Consider the following 19,632-nt stretch of genomic DNA (forward strand, 5'->3'; position numbering starts at 1 on the left):
CTCAGTCTCTCTCTCTCTCTCTTCGCGGTTGATTAGCCTTTATCCTAATCGCAAACTACATCATTATCCCAAAAAAAGAAATCGCAAACTACATTGTTCGACGTTACATTACCACCAATAGGATGAAGATTTAGGCTTAAATAAAGGTGATATTATATAGTACCACCACTTTCATTATCGTTACGCTTTTTCCTTTCTCCAATTCATTGATTAGCATCATTCTAACAGTTTTAAAAAATAAAAGTCGTGTTACCCTTTGGGTACACGTCTTTTAATAAGCAAATAATACTCTACCACTATCTATATCTATGTGTTGGGCATCAACTTTTAAGGCAGATTGTCAACAATACAGTCCCACACTTGTACTTCAACTCTGAGCTGTAAAAATTCTGTCCAGTTATAAGGACCGGCTTCTCTCCCTTTTTTTTTTTTTTTTTTCCAGTTAGGGGTATCCGGGCCTACACCCGACTAGTCCCCTAACCCTGAGGAGAGCAGGCCCCACCCATCCTCGGGAAGATACCCCAGACTGCCCAGCTTCAGAATCGAAACCAGGACCGGCGCCTTAGGATTGCGGTTTTCCGTCGGAAAATTACGTCGTTTTCCGTGATCACATTTCCCTATTACCTTTTTTCCTCACATACATCAAATCGCTACAGTAATTTTTCCATGAAAAATCATGAAAAATGCAATCCAAACACAACCTAAAAACGCGAAGCCCAGCCGAGCAACCCGTGGGGGGCAACTGGCTTCTCTCCCTTGCATTACACAAAACTTAACTCCATTATTCCCTAATAAAATTGTTTTAAAAAATCTACACCACTCATAATATATTTCATCACTTGTATTAATTATACATAAAATTTCATATGAAATTAACTAAGTTTTAGTTTCTTATTACTCATCACAAATCGTATTACAATTTCGATTCTTTTTTTTTTTATGTTAAGCTATTTCATATAAATTAAAGAATAAACTTTTTACGTGCTTGCTGTATGTCAACTTTTGTTATGCATGCATATAATTTAAATTTTAAATTTAAATTCATATTTTATGGCATGATTTAAATCTATTAATATAAACAAAAAATGCACGCTCACGGTCTATACAAAACTTACTCATCTCATTCTATTAGTGATGATATATATATATATACAAGATTATAATAATTTAGATATAAATAAATGACCACAGATAATAAGGGTGAGAACATAAAATATCAGAATCATAAAAAATGAAGTATTAAACCAAAAAATAGTTATAGTTAATAGTGCTACTCAATCTGAGCCCCTACTCCAACCCAGCAGAGCCGTCAACGACAAACTAGAGAGAGAGAGACAGAGAGACAGAGAGACGGAGACAGACAGAGAGGCAGAGAGAGAGAGAGAGAGAGAGAGAGAGAGGAGTGGGGGCAGCTTCGAGGAAGAGAGCAAACCCTAACCGAAACACTGAAAGAGAGAATTACCAAATCACGGTGACAAAGATCTTATTGATAGGCGCAATAAGGTTAGCATTTCATTTATACGTACAAAAAGTTTGTGATGCATAATATTTATTTTATTTGATTTTGAATCATCTGATTTCCCGTAATTTGTTGCTTTGGTTGGTGAGCAAATGTGGCTGGAAAAGCAATGAATCTTCTTCAGCTTTATTGTTTATTATGTTTTTATAATTAATGTCGGATTGGGAGCTGACTGAAAAACATGGTTAAAAAGTGTTGCAGTATGAAGCTTGAGATTTGAGAAATTTGTTGATGTCTGATTTGTTTAGGTATTTATACAAGCAGAAGTTGGGGGTTAATACTTGGGGTTCGTTTGGCAAAATAGGAAGCAAATCCTTTTTACTTTTGGGATGCGATGCAGTAGCATAAATATGAATATAAAAAAAAAAATTTAATCTGTACTTACAAGCATACATGTCCCATTTTGTCCAAAAATACGAGATTCAGAGACTGTAGATTTAGGTGTCTTTTTTTCCGCTCAGTAAGTAGAAAATTTTGAATGGGAAGTGTTTACCAATACAATTTGAGGATAATTGGATAGTTTAAGGCAGTAATGATGAGAGCCTATCTGGATGAATTCCTTTTATTAATCGACTGCTCTGCTGAAATAGTGTGTAGAGTGGTGATTGAGGCTCCAATGTGGATTGAAATTTTGGTTTGTAATGTGTTTCCTTCTCAAATATATGTTTTCTTTCATTTCAGTCAACCCTATTGTGCTTCTTGCTATTCCGTTATATGTCTTAACTGGTTTAACCAAGGTCCAACATAAGTTTTAGCCATCACATTTCTGTTAGATCTTCTTATGTAAGTGTAGCAAAATAAAGCTTGATCCAAGTTTGGGTCCTATCGGAGTTAAGTTTATAGAGGGGCGGTTGATGCACTTGGCACTGGATTTTCTAGCTCCATCTTTGAAGAGTTGCTATAATTGGAATTTTCTTTTGTTCCTTATTCTATTTGGGTTTGAAGGTAGAGGTGCTTTAGGAAGTGCATTATATCACATCTGCTGTTGCTAAGTGTGCTAGTTTGCAAATGTAAAGGAGATGGTGGGCTACTGGCATTTGACTTCTCAGGGACTAATTTAGTGATTTGCCTTTATAGCTTTATTTATGATTGTTTTAGTACTAAAGAAAAGCATATCACAATCGCAGCTCCTTGTTAGATGGATCTTTCTCTCTCTCTCTCTCTCTCGTGTCGTAAGTAGTTTTAAGTTGGATAGGTGGGAAGACGTTTGTATCCATTACTGGGATAAACAACAATGTTGTTTTGAATGCCAAAATGCCTACACATCTTTTTGTCTCCATTACTGGGATAAACGACGATTTTGTTTCGAATGCCAAAATGCCTCCACATCTTTTCTGTCACAACTCTTTATTGTTGCATCAAATTGATCTTGAGTTCTTGATGGACTCTAACAAAAGGCATTTCTCTTTTACATCGTGGTTTATGCTTTGATTATGTCTTTTGAAGCTAAGTTACACATAATTCCTCATGTCTGGTATCTAGTAAGTTATCTTTTAATGTCTGGTGAATGTATGTCTAGGAACAACACTTTGTGCTTGAGATGTGGTTCTCTGAATCCTTGTCTTTTCTCATAATGGAATGGTTAACTGTATATTCCTATGAGCAACTACTTGGTTTCCTAATTACCGTGCTGATTTACTTGAGTCGAGATACTTAATCGCATATTTTCTTATGCCAGGAATTTATCCTCCCTTTTCATACCTTTTATTGAAATCTCACTAATGTATTTCATTATGCAAATTTTGACTCATTTTCCTTTGACAGGGACTAGTTGTGCTTGGGCTATGGCAAATTCCAAGGGCCCTGCTAGCATGAGAAATATGATGTACAATGGCAGGAACTCATTGCTGCCTCCTAAAAGTCCTTTTCCTAGCATAACCCAACCTTTTGTTGATTACATCCCTAGTTCAGTTACTGGGCAGAAAGGTAATATGAGGGCCCGAGAAGGGAACTCACACCATCAACGTACTTCCTCTGAAAGCCATCTAATAGAGGAGCAGCCTTCATGGTTGGATGATCTCCTTAATGAGCCAGAAACCCCAGTACGTAGAGGAGGGCATCGGCGCTCATCAAGTGACTCCTTTGCATATATTGATGCTGCCAACATTGGGAGCATAGATTATGCTGCTCAAGATGAGAGCAGATATAACATGTTGCCTCTGCCTTCATGGGGATCTCAAGAATTTGATCATTACAGAGATGCTCAGCATGCTGCTTTTGTTGCAGAGCCAAATTCTTTGAGAAAGCATAAAAATCGAGCATGGGATGCTTCTTTAAGCTCAGTCACGCATCTGCGTGGCTTTCCTTCTCCCAGCAGCATTCTCCCGAGCTCAGGACAGTCATGTGCTCATCAAGAAGCAGATGTAGTTCCTAGTTCAGCTACTGAGAAACATGATATAGGTGACTCTGGCCCTCAGGATTCAAAAGGGTCTTCTGATAAAAAAGATGCATCTCATGGAAAGCCTGCTACATCTGAAACAGATACAAAACGTGCAAAGCAGTATGTTTACTCATCTTCAGAACCTTCAAGTTGCCTAATCCACATTAAGATTGTTTAGTGGTCAATATTTTAGCCAGTGATGATTAAAATGGCCCAAATGCTGCTTTGTGTCTTTTCAGCTATAATCTTGCTTTGGTTTTTTGCATTTAGTTGGATAAAACTTGCATGGAGAACTTATTAGTTTAGTGTCAGTCAACACTCATTGCATTCATGCCCTATTCTTCTTAGACATGATATAGTCATACATAATTTTTTATCATTGTGTTAGGTTAGCTTTGATACTCTGCATTTACTTGGATGTATGAAAAGAACTCATTCCTTATCTGGTTGACTCTCATGCTCATGGCATCGATGGAATATTCTTCTTTTGCTTGCTATGGTCCTACAGTACTATTTGGATAATTGAGGTTTATACTGGATTAAATGAACCTTATATTAAGCTTTTACAAGATATATCATTTTGGCATTTTATTTTGTCTTTTTCCATAATCATTGGCTCAAATAGCTGTAGTAATTTGTTGAACATAGTTTCTTGGTAAAAGCCTGCATGCCTGGTGAGGAATTTCTAATATGTATGAAAGAATGGTTACGATTAGGTAGATATATGGTTGCCTGTGTTCTAGGAGCTTGTCTGAAGGTTTAAAAGATGTAGTAATAATGGTTTGATGTGATGCCATATATTTGGTAACTATTTCGTAAAATGCATACTTCTATAATTGCAGGCAATTTGCTCAGCGTTCGCGAGTTAGGAAACTTCAGTACATAGCTGAGCTGGAAAGGAGCGTGCAAGCACTACAGGCATGTACTGCTAAGTCGTAGGACACTTGCAGAAGGTTGTGCCTTTATTTAATTAGTAGGATGCTACAAATTATTGACTTGTATGTTGTTTATATTGAACACAGGCAGAAGGTTCTGAAGTTTCTGCTGAGCTTGAGTTCCTCAACCAGCAACATCTTATTCTCAACATGGAGAATAAAGCTCTAAAGCAGCGCCTAGAAAGTTTAGCTCAGGAGCAACTCATTAAATATGGTGAGTTACGGTATCAAAAACAAGTTTTCGCACCTGCAACTGATGTTGCTTATAGTTATTAAACAGTTTTTCTACCTGAAAGCAGGTTTGGATCTTAATCGTTATAGGACACTGGTACTATTCATTATGGATTTGTTTGGCTTTTAGCAAAAAGTAAGATGCTGAAAAGGGATTATTGAAGTTTAGAAGCTTAACAAGATGTTGTCTTTAGCCTTCTTCTGTTGTCAAAGAGAAGTGCTTATGTTTTTTTTTTTTTAACCTTTTTTTATATCAAGGAATTCTAATGATTGTTAGCAAACTCGAGTTTGAAAGCTTATAATCTTCTTTTGACTTAAAAGCAGGCTGTCACTGGCTGATTGCAGTGTTCCTTTTTTTGCTCCACCTGGTTTCTCTAGCTTGTAGTAGCTCTTGCTGTATGGCTTGGCGTATGGTCCGTATTTGGAGATGTCTCACCTAGTGCATTTTAGTTTCTTTTTACTCTTTCATTGAGTACTCCATGTGGACTGACCTGGATTGACTTTCCAATACAAGGAAACACTTCGCTTCTAGCTTGTTCTAAGGGAAATACATGGCAAAGGGATGAAGTTGACTTACCTATTTAGATCTGTGAGAAGTGAGTGCTTTGTTCACTCAAGCCGCCTAGTATTGGAATAGGCTACAAAAATTGTTATAATTGAATCAAGCATGCAATAGCTAAAAATAAGAATTGTCTGCAACTACCAATGAACCATTTTGGTGTTTGATCCTTGCTTCATTTGGACTATTTCTCTGTCTAGGTATCTCTAAAGTATTAAATTAGCACTGGTATGCACATAATGGTATTGAATCCTTGGTTCTGTGATCGATTGAAGAGCTAAGACAGTTTCTATGCAGAAAGTTCAGCTATTTCTTCTTTCAGGAACTAATTTGATAAATGCTATGTGCAGTGGAACACGAAGTATTAGAAAGAGAAGTAGGAAGATTACGAGCCTTGTATCAGCAGCAGCAGCCTTCTAGTCATCGACGCAATAACAGTAAAGATCTTGATCTTCAGCTGGCTAACCTTTCTCTGAAACAAAAGGATGCTAATTCCGGACATGATCACGCTCCTGGCCAACTTAACCTTTGATCATTGTACATTAATAGCTGCATAATAGCTAGGGCGTTTGCATTGCCTCCTGACGGTTCTTCAACTAATTTTGTCTACCAGAGACATAACTGTGGCTTCCATGTGGAAGGATCAAGCCGAGGTCTCCTAATCTTTTTTGCTTTTTATCTCCAGGTTTTGCCTGTTGCCTTAGTTCGTGGTTTTATGTCATATTTTGTTAATCTTCTCTTTCTTTTCTGTTCTTTTCATTTTTCCTCCCTGAGAGTTTATTATTAACTGTAGTCCTCATTTGCACCTGGTTGTCACTGCCATCAGATTGACATTTTTGGCAATTGACTTACCTGAGGTGGTTATCTGAAGAATGATTATTTATGCCATTTCAGTAATTTATTTTCTTTTGCCTCGTGCACTCTGTAATATTGCATTACCACGGACGTGGTTAATAGAAATATTTTTGCGGTTGCATTCACTGCTCTACTAGCAAACCTTGGAGATTCTTGTTTTCCTTAGACTGGGTATGCCCCGGGGGGGTGGTGATTGGTGGGGTGGGCAGGGGGAGGCGAGCTTTGCAAACGAATATAGAGTTGGTATGCATCAACAGAGGGAGGACCTAGAAGGCTAGAACCTAAGCGGAACAGTTGAGGTATGAACTAGAATCTTGCCTTGCCCCGCGGTCTTTTGCCGCAAAAATATAGCACAGTATTTCGTTTATTGAAAGCTAAGACTTGAATAAGGTTTGAGCTATTGATTTAGGTAATTGGAAGTAACCAATTAGGTTTACGACCAAACCTAGAAATTCTTCCATTCATTATTATAAGATGAGATACCATTATCTCATACTAAAAAAAGGGAAATTACTAAAGACCATCTAAACCATTATTCTTTTCTATTTGTTTTACCTCGGGCGGATTCCTCCTTTTGCTCCTCAGCCTACGGGGTGTTAGCAGCTGTCTGCGGAATGCCGTTCTTGCCAACATTGTCCTATCAATAGAGGGGTGTCAATCGGATTTTTTAAATTGGAATTCAGCAAGTTCAAATTCAACTCAAAAGTTACATGGATTTTCAGATTTTGGGATTTTGGGATTTTGAACTTTGGATTTATATTTAAAAGGTTCAAGTTCAACTCACACTATTATATGAGTTTTGGGCTCAAATCGGGTTTAGCCCAAATTCATAATTAAATACATAATTATATATATTATATTTTATAATTATATATTAATAAAAACTCACATATAAATTATTAACATTTTATGTTCTAATATGTACTAGTATTCAAGGCACACACTAATGTGTGTGCAACTAATAGAAAAAAATATTTGTGAAATATTTTGAGTATGTTTATTGAAATCATTTTCAAGAAAATTGGTTTTATATTTTGAAAATACATATGTAAAAAGATCACTAAAATAAAAGTTATAAAAAGCAGTTATTTGATAGTTATTCATAACCATAATTGGTAGTTGCTAATTAAAATTAAGATTTACTAAATAAGTTGAAAAATAGAATATGAAAAAAATACATATTACTTGGTAAAAAATCATATTGGTAGTAGGCAATTATCAAAGATAGATAATTTTTTGTCTATACCAAAATTTCCCTTATCATGAAGGGTAGTTTAGGAAGTAAATAAAATGACAGATTTTTGTTTGTCCAAAATCCCATCCTCCCCCTCTATATGTAGTATAGCTAATTATAAATTATAGATATCATTATATATTTTTTACATATATAATTATGCTCATATATAGGTTGTGTTTTAATTGGGCCTAAGTCTAGTATAACACAAATGTGGCTCACATTTAGTTCAGGTCTAATATTTAGGTCCAAGTTCTGTCAGATCCAATTAAAGATTAGGCAGCAAACTTCTTTTTTCTTGCTTTAACTGTGAAAAAATGGAAAAATAATAGAGAAGAAGAGAAAATAAAATCCTTGCATGTGAACTAAAATTGCTTGTGATGTCATTAATTAGTCGCAATTGTGGGAGTCTTAAAAGGTCAAATTAGGCGACGTACGTATATTTTGCAAGGTTTTTGAAGTCTTTTCACGAACCTCTATCCCGCCAAATTAATGGTAATTGAGTAATGTGCTAAAAATTCAAGATAAAGGCAGTATATTGCTACAATTCATAGTTTGGGGTGCAATGTACAAACCGGTACTAGTTTAAGGGTACAGTTTGCAATTAAGCCTTTTAATTTCACATAGGCATGCATCTCTAAGAATCTTTGATTGGACAACAAAAATTTCATTCAATCATTGAATATACAATGAATGATAACAGAATTACGATGGAGATTGGTAATGGCTGTGCCTCCAACTGGTCTGCATTTGGAAGTCTTGGGAATTCATCAGGTAGAGGCATCACACATTCCTCACCATTGAAGGAAATCTTTCTTGGGAAAGCCCATCCGTTCCTGAAAGTAAAAAGCCCTGGATCTTTGCGCAGCAATAGCTCTGTCTGCACATTTCCGCTCTCCCCTGATTGCAGTAGCATGTCATTGTAATACTCAATTCCATAGAACATTCCGGTGTCATCTGAAATTTGAGAGTAAGAGAGAAAGAAATTGTAAAACTCTCGTTGTGTGTAGATGGATTGATCGATCGATCGATCTTCATAATTGAAAACTGGTGTGTAAATCAATCTTTAATTAAACGCCCTCCAAACCCAAAATTTTGATTGTTCTTTAATGTTGGAGAGGTGACAGATCACAGGAGCAAATCAATTAACGGTAGAAATGATGGGAACAGGAAAAACTTACTAATTTGGCCGTATGGATTTAAAGGCTTATAATTGAAGCTGAAGACCTGTGTAACATTTCTCAAGTTGGGATGCAGCACTACCAAGTTCCACTGACTATAATTCTTGACAAGATTTAAGTTTGTAACTGTCAGCTTCACTCTCCAGTACTGTGTATAACTTAGCTTCACATGCCAGTGCACCCTTATTGGGCACATATGATGCGTACACAGAACCACAGGCTCCGGTTCTTGATCCTGTTGTAGCTGCAATACAGGAGGCAGTTCACCAGGCCTGCCATGGACAACGAAAGCAATTGATTATAGATAGCATCAGAAGCTAGGGTAGCAAACTTAGAAAGTGCAAAGATTGAACATGGACATCTACTTGACACATTTTGCTCCAGGTTGTCCTAGGCAAGAACAACTGCATTTTGGGCAATGAACAATTGTGTCATTGTAGAATGCAGACAGGGAAACACAACAGGTTGGGGAAACTGATGCTCTGAACTGTGAGTACGAACAAGTAACATTCCAGGTACCTGCAGTGAATCCCTGTTATCTCGTAATTCAAACAATAATATCAATTGCAAAACTTAGAATTCTATGTCTATCTTGAGCAAATACCAAGATTGCAAGGGTGCTAAATACTTCCCCTACAGATCAGATCTCCTGCTTCAAGAATGCTTGTTTGACATTGCTTACCAAGAGCTTGAGTCCTTCGCCGGCCTTGATCCTCAATGAACTTGCTTGGAGGGACCTTGAATGGATCGCCACAAGTATAACCCGGGAGTCCAAGACTGAAGTTTGCAGGGACACCTGGTATTGGACCACCATTTACGGAAGAACTACCTATGTTCATCTGGAAAGAAGCCCCAAATTTTGCTTGGTCTTGTGACATAGATGTCAAAACCCCTCCCTTGCAACAATTTGCCACCTGCTTGTTGTAAGGGGCTCCAGGTAAAAGGTCGACGATAACTGGTTTCTTTTCGCAAGAATGAGGAAGCTGTCTTCCCCTAAATGCAGAACAGTTTCCCTGTTCAGTGGCCTCAGCTCCCCATATGTCCCAGATTACCCCATTTCCCGGCCATATCCAACTTAATTTCCATCCAGGTGGCTCTACGTGTCGGAAAAGCTGGTAATTGAAAATTGATACCCTGACCTGGTAAAACGAAAACAACTCCACTCTAAACAACTGAAGCAGCTTAGATGATTCTACGAGCACTTTGAGACTAAGATAAGAGGAGAAAATTATAAGAATGAGGTAATTGAGGTCAGGAAGTTTGCCTTTCAAGTGTGATTCATCCAAAATCAAGAGGATGTAATTCTTACTGTCTTACATGCATGATGCACTATCAAAGCTGTCCCTACTTGAGGTTCCCTATCAAATTTTTAAGAAGATCAACCTCGGTTCTTGACGCAAAATTCCGGATAAAAAAACTACATATATACGTGAGTCCAAATTCAAATGCATTATCGTCTGCATTATTAAGTGCTAAAGCTTCCATTCCTTCGAAAAGTTTCTAGCTGGGGCAAGATAATCGACCAGGAGAGACGTTTACTAAGGTAACTATGGTAATTGTACGACTTTTCCTTCGACTCGGCAGGTGCTAAGAACTAGACTCCTGGAAACTTGCATGAATCAAGATTCAGCAGTACTCAAAAATCATGGAAAATCATGACCTTTAATTCTTCGTTAATAGCCAGCAAATTAAAATAATATTCAGCATGAAGCAAGCACTATTAAGATTATCAGAGGCAGTAATAGTAGATGAGCAAATTTCAATCCCAGAAGCAAAGATTAAATGGAGGGCCAATGACAATTTACAGGGCGAAATCTGGAGACCTTTGCTCAAACTAACCACACACGCTAGCCCAACGTGGGACGGAACAAGCAACATGTCTGTAATAGCTGTACCAGAAGATACATCATCGTACATACGTATCCCATGCAAAATTCCAAATGCAATGTACAAGAAGAAAGTTCCTCAGAAGGCTTTGTGGACGCCACAAAAAGCTACTCGTGGATTCCTTGCAGATATGCATTGGAAAAACACACTCACACAGACACAGAGTCGTACGTGTACATTTCGCACACAACACACATTTGCCGTGTGTGGAAATTAAGAACTTACTTACGTCTTGTGTACCGTCGTTGTCTTGCATGAGATCCCATTTGATAGTAACATTGCCACGAGGATCCAAAGGATCGTATGCATCTGCAACAAAACTGAAATTTTCACCATGAAAAGATTTTAAGAAAGTCATTAAAACTTATTGAAGGCCCGGCCCCATTAACTTACTAGTACTAGTCAATGAGTTTTTTTTTTTTTGTTTTAGGCAAGTGCTAATTGAGAACATGAACACCAAGAACAAGAAAACATAATTTCCGCTTACAAGTTGATGGAACCAAAAAAAGGAGCCAAGACATCAAAATCAAAACAAAACCCATTGATCTTTTTCCAATGTGCCGAAGTGGGCTGCCATCCATTTTCCACTTGATTGACAAATTCTCGCTGCAGGCCTCAAATTTGTAGTGCTTGGCAAAAGATTTCTTTGAAGGGAATTTAATTAAGATGATGGTGACGGCTTCTTCAAAACATGCAAGAATAGAAGAAGCATGTAACATTGGGTTTTGTGGAGAGATTCTACTAATTAAGTACGATGATAAAGAGAGAAGATGTGGTGACAGCTCAGTGTGGAAGTATGCAATGCATTATGTCATCTGCTGTTTATCTTTGAGTGTGCAGAAAAGGAAGGAGATAATGAATCATAATTAATGTGATTGTAGACCCCCAAAACCACATAAAGTTAAAAAGAAAGTTGCTGACGTTATTGATAATTTGAGATGGTAAGGAAATTGTTATCCTTTTTTGGAACTGTTACGGATTCAAAGCCCACGCGTTTGTCTCCGCGGCCAAGGCCTGCCGTTTTGCTGTGTGCTTTGAACCAAACCGACGTTCAACTTTTCCATTTATTTTCGGCCTTCAATTGCCCTTCTATTCTTCTTTTTCATTGATTTTGTCCTGAGCTAATTTCTTGGACAGACCTTCAAGTGATCTATATATATTTTTTTAATTTTTTTTCTAACTAGGATTAAGAAGCGAGAAGAAGATAGAAAATTAGAATTCAAAATCTCTATATTCTGAGGTGTCAACGTTAAACTAATACCTCCTCGACTTTTAGATACTAATTCACATTTACATTTGTCTTCTCTTCTGATGCAATTCTTGAATCTTTAACTCGTTTCTTCAATGCATCCAATCCAAGGGATGCAAAGACGTAAAGCATTTTTTTCCCCTAATCTTCGTCATGGATGAGTTACGTGATTGCCAAATTGTCTTAGAAATTATGATCTTTAGCGACAATTAATACAATTTCATGCGTGGGCCATTTTCTTCAGAATTTGGAATTCATCAAGGGAGATGAAGATTCAAATAGGACCAAAAATCAAGGAGGCACTAAAGAGAAGTTGGTCCATTCATAGCTTCTCTCCAATAAGATGCGATAAATTCATGTCAAGTTGTAATGTAAATTTATCAGATTTTTTTTTTTTTTTTGAACAATTGAAAATTAAGGGATGAAAGTACTATATCCTAATTTAGCAAAAAGATACAGTATCGAACATTATTGTATTTCACACTTCAAATATTACATGGGATTGTAAGACTTATCTTAGTTTCAGATTTTTTTTAAAAAAAAATACTAATGGATGTTATTATTTGTACCTGATTAAGCCAAAACTTTGATTTTTTTTTATTATTATTCATCCAAAAAATACAATGAAAGAAAACGATTCAAAAATTTTATTTTAGGAAAAACTATACCCACGACAGAAGAGATGCTGGACGACGTTTGAGTTGTAATGATAATAATGATTTGGATTCAACTTTCTATCTAAAATGCAAGCCAAGCTACCATTTCAGACTCAGTACTATTTAACAGTTTCAAGCAATTAGGCATAATATAATAAGCTTGGTCTCAACTAATTTTAATTACATTGAGATCTGATTTCCAACTTCTGCTCCTAATAATAAGGAGGTGGAATTGAAAGTAAAAATAAGAAGGGATTTGGTTAATATTTTTTTCTTTTCAAATTTTAGTATTTAAATATCTTTATGTAAGGCATATCCAATCCATAATATTAAGTTTCTCATGCAATTTTTTTTTTACCAAAAAATTCATACGATACAATTGTACTTGAACGAGCTTTGAAAATTCATAGTTCCATATGATACGATTATATTTTGCAGAGTTCCATATGATACTTGTATTTTGCAGAGTTCGTATTGGACAGTAAGGTACAAGAATGGCATTCCCCTCAATAATCATTTTCTTGGTGCAGGCATGGATCGGCCTTTCCTGGTTGATGCAAACAGCTTGATAAGGTTACTCTGCCAGCAACAAATTACAGGGTCACAGAGTGGAGCTATACCCCTGAATTAACTTCGATGCTTAAGTTAAATATCAAAAAAAGAGGTGAAGAAATCAAGAGCCAGTAACGTGAAATTTGAGATAGTTTCAATTACCTTCATAGAAGGGAAGGAGAGGTATTCACAGGAGGAAGAATAATACGGCTTGTTGGTATCCGAATCTCCTACATGAGCCGACCTGTACTTGTAGATCTGCCAAAGGTCATATCAAACAGTTTTTGTCCTATCAATTTTGCCGTGTTACATCCAAATTACGGACCAGGGGCAGGAACGATTCCTAAAGGTTATGTGCATTTTACACACGACGTAACTCTGTTTACACATGGTATAACTTACTTTTAACAATATGTAATTCTAGAACAAAATTTTGTGGATCCCACACATATTGTTAAAAACGAAATACAAGATGAGATTTGAACCATACAATTTTTTTTAACCAAATCTTGCCCGTAAACTGTCAGGAACGGTTGCAGTCAGGAACTGTTGCAGTGCTTCCTGCAACCGTTCCTGCCCTCTTCCCCCCTCCCCGAATTACCAAGCTGCCAAAAAGGAAGAGAGTACAGGAAACGCACCGCGGCAACATGGGGCCGAAGAGGATTTTCGGGGTCCCACATTCTCATTTCTAAAACCAACGATCTTAAAGACCAACCAAAGACTCGGGCGGATATGGGGAAGCTTCTCCATTCCTAGCTCTCCTATAGGCAGTATATGAAAACACCTTTGCACTCGTGTAGAGATTACGTTCGGACTCTTTGGACTTGATTACTTCTTCGAGAGTGAAAAGAATTGCGAAAATAAGTAACTTCAAAGCAAAGAGCCCTTTTTGCCCGCTCTGATTTAGCAGCCTCTTGCCATCCACCCTTGCTTTTTTCGCCTGTATGTGACTGCAGATGCTACTTTGCCCCCCATCAATTTTGAGAACCAATTCTTGAAGTGACCTTGTTTGATTTAACGTCGAACACGTGATGTTCAGAATATAACAGATTAAAAGAAGCGGCTAAACAGCAACAAGCTCAAAAGGAAAACGACCAAAAAAAAATAATTTGACCAAAAGTTGCAGACTTCGACCAATTATAGGAGTTCATAGTACGAGGAACCATTTCACAAATTCGATATCCCCAAACTAGGCCTTCGGAATTACTCTGGAGCCTGAGAGTCAGGATTAAGGAATTAAGACCTTCAGTGTTTCACATCCACTTATAGAACAAATGGATCATGAAACCGATGCCTATAGTTAGGAGAATACATAATTTTTACAGTCCAATTTCAATACCCCTTGTGAACTTTTTAGACTTGATATAATATAACCCGCCTATCACCATGCCATTGCAGGTTAAGCAGAGAAGACGCTTCAGATCCTACCAAAACACACAGTAGATTGCATCTTTGACAAACAAAATAAGACCCACATGTTCCCTAAGGGGTATAGATACAATTCTAAACACAATCCCCCCATTCATTCTTGTCGTCTTCTCTTGTAACTGTCCTCATTAAATGACTCCCAGTCGCTATGATCAATGCTGCTAAGGTCATCAATGTCTGCTATAGCAAGCAAGTACTGCGTGAGTTTCAACAGCTCCTCATCAGTGCCACGATTTGCATGGGCCTTTCTGAATGGCTTTATGGCCAAACCATTCTGAGGATTCATTACAAAATTCCTTCGTAGGTCGTCAAACATTATGGTGTTCTTCGAGCTGTAAAACTGGAAAGAGCATCAATAGCAAGAGATAGATATGTCAGCAATCTAGTAGTATGTTGCTCCAGATTACAAAAGAATATCATATGATGCTACAGTGCATATACCAGTTGGTCATGTGTAAGCTTGTAAAATTAAAAGTATCTTGAGAAACAAGCACCATATGCCCATCCATCCATAAATAAAACCCAGAAGAAAGCAAAATGTAAAGTGAACCACCTCTGGAAAATGTGCCCAAATCAAGCCAAGTGGTTTGCAGTCAAAGACCCCACGAGTATCTGATTGAACAGTGATCATAGCTAAATGATCCAGCAATGCTGTAATTTTGTAATTAGGATGATCGAGTACACCAAGTTGTCCCATCTTCAATTCAACCCACTTCATGCTGTAAAAAAGAAAAGAGATAAGTCACAATAAAGAAATCCATGTAATTCCAATCATTTACAATCATTTTGGAATTTACAAACAAAACAATCAGTCATTTGGTGCTTAAGAAACAGTGAAGTTCCATCATCCACAACACACCAAAGCCTACAAGTCCAAAGGATACATATATGTAGAAACTTTCTTGATCGAGAAACAAGTAGATGAATTCTACATATGAGTCAATATAGCAAAATCACAGAGATACAAGCTACTCCGGTGTCAATCTTAAAGCAAAAGTTATGCTGGAAATGCATTCAGGAAATTTCGAAAACCAATGACTTATTCTCTAAGTTGCATATAACGCTGTCTAGAGAATGATGGAAAAGAATCATAATAACATGTTGTGTGGACCTATTTTGCCACTATGCTTAGATCCTGTATTATGATGTAAATGCCTACAATGGAACCTTCCATTCTGTAAAAGTGAAAGTCAATGGAGTTCAAGCACTTGCATATAAGGGGGGTTACATCAATATCAAAGTTACTTTTTTTTGCACTGAAACTCTTATCTGTGTCATCTATATTTTCGCAATATCAACTTCTTCAGCCTGTTCCAAAATCAAAGCTCCATTGGAAGTATGCAACACCAAAGACCTTTATCTCTTTCATTAACTGCTGGAACATTTTACGTGGGAAACATTCCCCTTTCATGAAGTGTTCTCTTTCGCTTTTTCAATACTATTTCAAAAGCAGCATTTCATACTTTGGAGTGTGGAATTTAGCAAACATATTTAACTTTTTATCTCATGTTTAGCAATTGCTTTGAATTTTTCTTTCTGGATGTTATGTTTAGGACAAAAACTTTATTCTCTTCATTTTTCCCAATATTTTTTGTAAGATCATTAGTTTTTCTATTTCTGCTTACATCTTCCACTGTTTTGTTTAAGATTAGTAATTGAGTCTAGTTTATTTATATTATATTACAAGATATTAAATGGCTGTATATAATCCAGAAACTTTGGAATGACTCATTAAGTATACAAGACAAAGTATTTAGTCCCGGAATTATCAACTTCCAAAATGATGATATAAACCAAAATCAGAGTCACTTTGTTATCTCTTACACCTAAATGAACTAGTAATTTTCAATGTTTGCTTCATCAACATTGAAAAATCCATGGTTGCAGAAGATGTCCAGAAAGGTGCACTGACCTATTATAGAACTAGCACTTATGAAGAGTATTGATGAATTTTTGAAAAGAAGGTGAGTACCACAGATGATATAAGAGCTATTTGCCCTACTGCTTAAAGAATGAAAACAAACCCTGACAATAATCTTGTATGACAATAAACAAAGAAAACTCACTTGGTTGCAGACCAGATAATAATATCATATTCCGCATAAGCAGCAGTCAGAAATTCGTGAAGATCTGCAATAGATTATTGAAGACGGTTGTTCAGAATTTGGTCGCCGCCAAAGAAAGCATAGGAAGAAAAATGAAGATACACTTACAAGGTCGCATCAGTTCAATTGGGTTCTCAGCAGATGACCGATGATCAAACAGGGTATAGTCAATATCCAGAACAAGTAGTTTTTTACCTTCACGGCATGGGTTGCGGAGCACTATCTAAATTCAATAGCCAATGATTCAACAATCAGTAGCAAGAGTTATACCTACTAAACTATGCAAGTCACAATTTTGCAACCAGGTGAAAAGTAATACATATGCTAAAATACACTTCAAATGTCACACCCCAAATCCACAGATAAAACACTGCTGCGACCCTAGGCAAAAATCCCGAAGCCAGCCTCAATGAAGCTCAAGTCTACTCCACAGAAAGAACAATAGACAATAGATCTAACTGCAAACTTTTGACAGACATAAACTTCAATCATTGCGCAAAGCTCCCCAACAGCCAATGCCTAAATGAAATCCCAAACTCATCTTTTATCACATAATAAGGCTAATAACATAAAGAAGAAGAAACAAGTCCAACAAATTCACTCCTGTTCTAGCTTCAGGTGGGCACCCAGCAAGCAGTCTGAACCCTCCTCCACTAAATTGGGCAAGTTATCCAGTAGGTAGTTTGAGTAAAACTCTTGCAAGAAAATGACAAGTCATAATTTTCATAGAGATTTGTTAGTGCTTAGTGCCAATGAATAGTACTAAGATCTAACAAGTAAAAAAGTAGAAGCCTGACATGTTTAAATCAAGCAGAGAAGCATCACAGAGCAGCAATTTTGAAAAATTTCCATTTTTCTCAACGAAAAGTTATAACTAGAGCTCCAAGGAGTAATAATACAAAACTCTTTTTTCTTGCTTCCTCAGAATGATAAAAGCAAAAAATTGCAACTGACAATACGTCCAAAAAAAATCCATCCATTGGTTAGATTTTACTGGGGAATCTACTTATGCTACAACAACCCCTTGCTGACTGCTCGCAACTGATAGAATCCCTAATCGGAATGCCATCAATAGAGCTCCCCATTTTGGACAATTTACAAAGATAAACTTACCTTGTACTGCTCAATACGCCTCCGAAGTTTCTGTTTGTTAACTTCTTTATCTTTGATTTCTATGACTTCATCTTGCCCAAGTTCAAAATCATCCACAACCTCAGGGGGATCCACTAGATCCACATATATATCATCTTCAACGGTGCTGCAAAACAAAGTATATTTGAAATGAGAAGAGCAAAACAAAATGTCATAACTAGACTAATTCCCCTTACATACCAAAACTCATGCCACTTAGTAAGCTATTTCCAATATCTAAATCAGACTGAATAGTAGTGTCCTCCAGGATTATGGATCCAGAATTCCTTTTCCTTCAAAAATTTGAACCTTACAGTCTACCTAGAATTTAAACAAGCCAAATAATAAATTCTACAATTCACCAAGATATTCAATTAAGCCACAAACATACTGTATTCTAGCACAAAGGTTTATAGATTACTAATCTTGGTCTAATTTTTCTAAAAAGAATTGAAAAACGTGATGAGTACCGTGATTTTGCTCGTACTAATCAGTCTCACACTTTTTTAAACCTTGACAAGATTTACGTGCCTATACATCCCAACAACATACTCTATATGCCTATACAGAACAAGTGGCTGTCAAAAGTTCCATTACAACAACAAATTTATAGACCTATACAGCGCAGATGTAGCACACACATTTATGATTTAACAGCTTAAGCAACAGATTAAAAGATCAGATTTTTATTACTGCTAAAAAGTTGAACAACAAAAGACTTTAAAAGAAGAAAAAATAGAAATAAACACAGCCCGTTTACCAAGATCCTTCGATTCTTCACAGAATCAACTTCCAGAAGCATATTACTACCCTATATTACAGTACAGAAAAAACCTTAAAGACCATGGGAAAATAAAAAACAGATGTTCGCAGCAATGTAAAAGGGATTGGAGCAAACCCGATCATGGTCATTTTGAGAGAGGATTTAAGGGATAGTTGTGAGAGCAGAGCAGAGTCATCGGAGAGCTTTGAGCCGACTTTGGGGTAAAGGAGCTTCTGTCGTTTAGGCAGCACGTTGGTCACTTCACATATTCGCCTTTTCAGCTCTCCAACTGTGTCGTCTCCACACACTCTCACTGTATACTCTTTCCCGCTCCACTTCACCGTCAAAGTAATCTCCTCCTCCGTCACCGGAGAGACCGCCAATGTCGCTGCAGCCGCCGAGGATTCACCGGCCATTTTTGAGGAGTGTTTTCAGTAGTCTTTTCAGTCTTCAGATGTTTGTACAACGTTGTAACTTGGTCATGAAACGCAGCGTACCAATGCCTATTTATAATCTAATAATTACTTCCGAAGATCTTCAAAACGAAGAAAAAGAAAATTGCCAATTTTGCAGCTTTGCTCCGTGTTCCTTTTGATATTTACATGGTTGGTATTTTTTGCTGGTGGCTCTTTTGTCAAATAAATTGGGTTAATTAATTAATTCTCCACCAAGCTAAAACATATAATAGTACCAAGTAAGGAATTGTTGCACATAATATAAGATTTTGTTTGATTAATTATTGGAGCTTAAAAAAAAAAAAGAATAGAAGCAACGATCAAGAGTTGATGATCTAGCTTTAACCCTACCAATTAGTCAAAAGTTAATGATCTAGCTTGACTTGTCTAGCAACTCAACTTTTTAGTTTGATTGTTTCCAACTTAGACAAAAGCTTTTCACAATTTCGATAATATTGCTGAATTTTAACAAGTCTTAATTAAGAGAAAAAAATAAATTTACACAATGTGGC

General features: G+C 36.8%; 3 protein-coding genes across 3 annotated transcripts; 1 reads left to right on the top strand and 2 right to left on the bottom strand.

Annotated features, from left to right (window-relative positions):
• The first annotated feature begins 1,329 nt into the window (after nucleotides 1-1,329).
• Nucleotides 1,330-6,533, top strand: LOC113754016 (uncharacterized protein At4g06598). Its single transcript, XM_027298331.1, has 5 exons — nucleotides 1,330-1,503; nucleotides 3,284-4,019; nucleotides 4,742-4,817; nucleotides 4,922-5,048; nucleotides 5,975-6,533. Exons 2-5 carry the CDS (start codon nucleotides 3,304-3,306, stop codon nucleotides 6,154-6,156), a joined length of 1,101 nt encoding a protein of 366 aa, XP_027154132.1. The 5' UTR covers nucleotides 1,330-1,503; nucleotides 3,284-3,303; the 3' UTR covers nucleotides 6,157-6,533.
• A 1,726-nt stretch (nucleotides 6,534-8,259) lies between these two features.
• On the bottom strand, nucleotides 8,260-14,631 carry LOC113759298 (COBRA-like protein 6). The gene is made up of 10 exons (XM_027301864.1): nucleotides 14,624-14,631; nucleotides 14,367-14,453; nucleotides 13,954-14,242; nucleotides 13,401-13,496; nucleotides 13,249-13,265; nucleotides 11,007-11,101; nucleotides 9,577-10,158; nucleotides 9,260-9,413; nucleotides 8,895-9,166; nucleotides 8,260-8,670 (listed from the first exon to the last, which is right to left on the bottom strand). The coding sequence occupies exons 1-10, from the start codon at nucleotides 14,629-14,631 to the stop codon at nucleotides 8,381-8,383; spliced, it is 1,890 nt and encodes a 629-aa protein (XP_027157665.1). The 3' UTR covers nucleotides 8,260-8,380.
• LOC113762336 (ubiquitin-like domain-containing CTD phosphatase) lies at nucleotides 14,347-19,188 on the bottom strand. Its single transcript, XM_027305734.1, has 6 exons — nucleotides 18,801-19,188; nucleotides 17,885-18,029; nucleotides 16,880-16,994; nucleotides 16,733-16,796; nucleotides 15,220-15,385; nucleotides 14,347-15,006 (listed from the first exon to the last, which is right to left on the bottom strand). The coding sequence occupies exons 1-6, from the start codon at nucleotides 19,079-19,081 to the stop codon at nucleotides 14,761-14,763; spliced, it is 1,017 nt and encodes a 338-aa protein (XP_027161535.1). The 5' UTR covers nucleotides 19,082-19,188; the 3' UTR covers nucleotides 14,347-14,760.
• Nucleotides 19,189-19,632: the final 444 nt, after the last annotated feature.

Source organism: Coffea eugenioides, chromosome 2 (assembly GCF_003713205.1).
Source record: "Coffea eugenioides isolate CCC68of chromosome 2, Ceug_1.0, whole genome shotgun sequence".
Taxonomy (NCBI): Eukaryota; Viridiplantae; Streptophyta; class Magnoliopsida; order Gentianales; family Rubiaceae; genus Coffea; species Coffea eugenioides.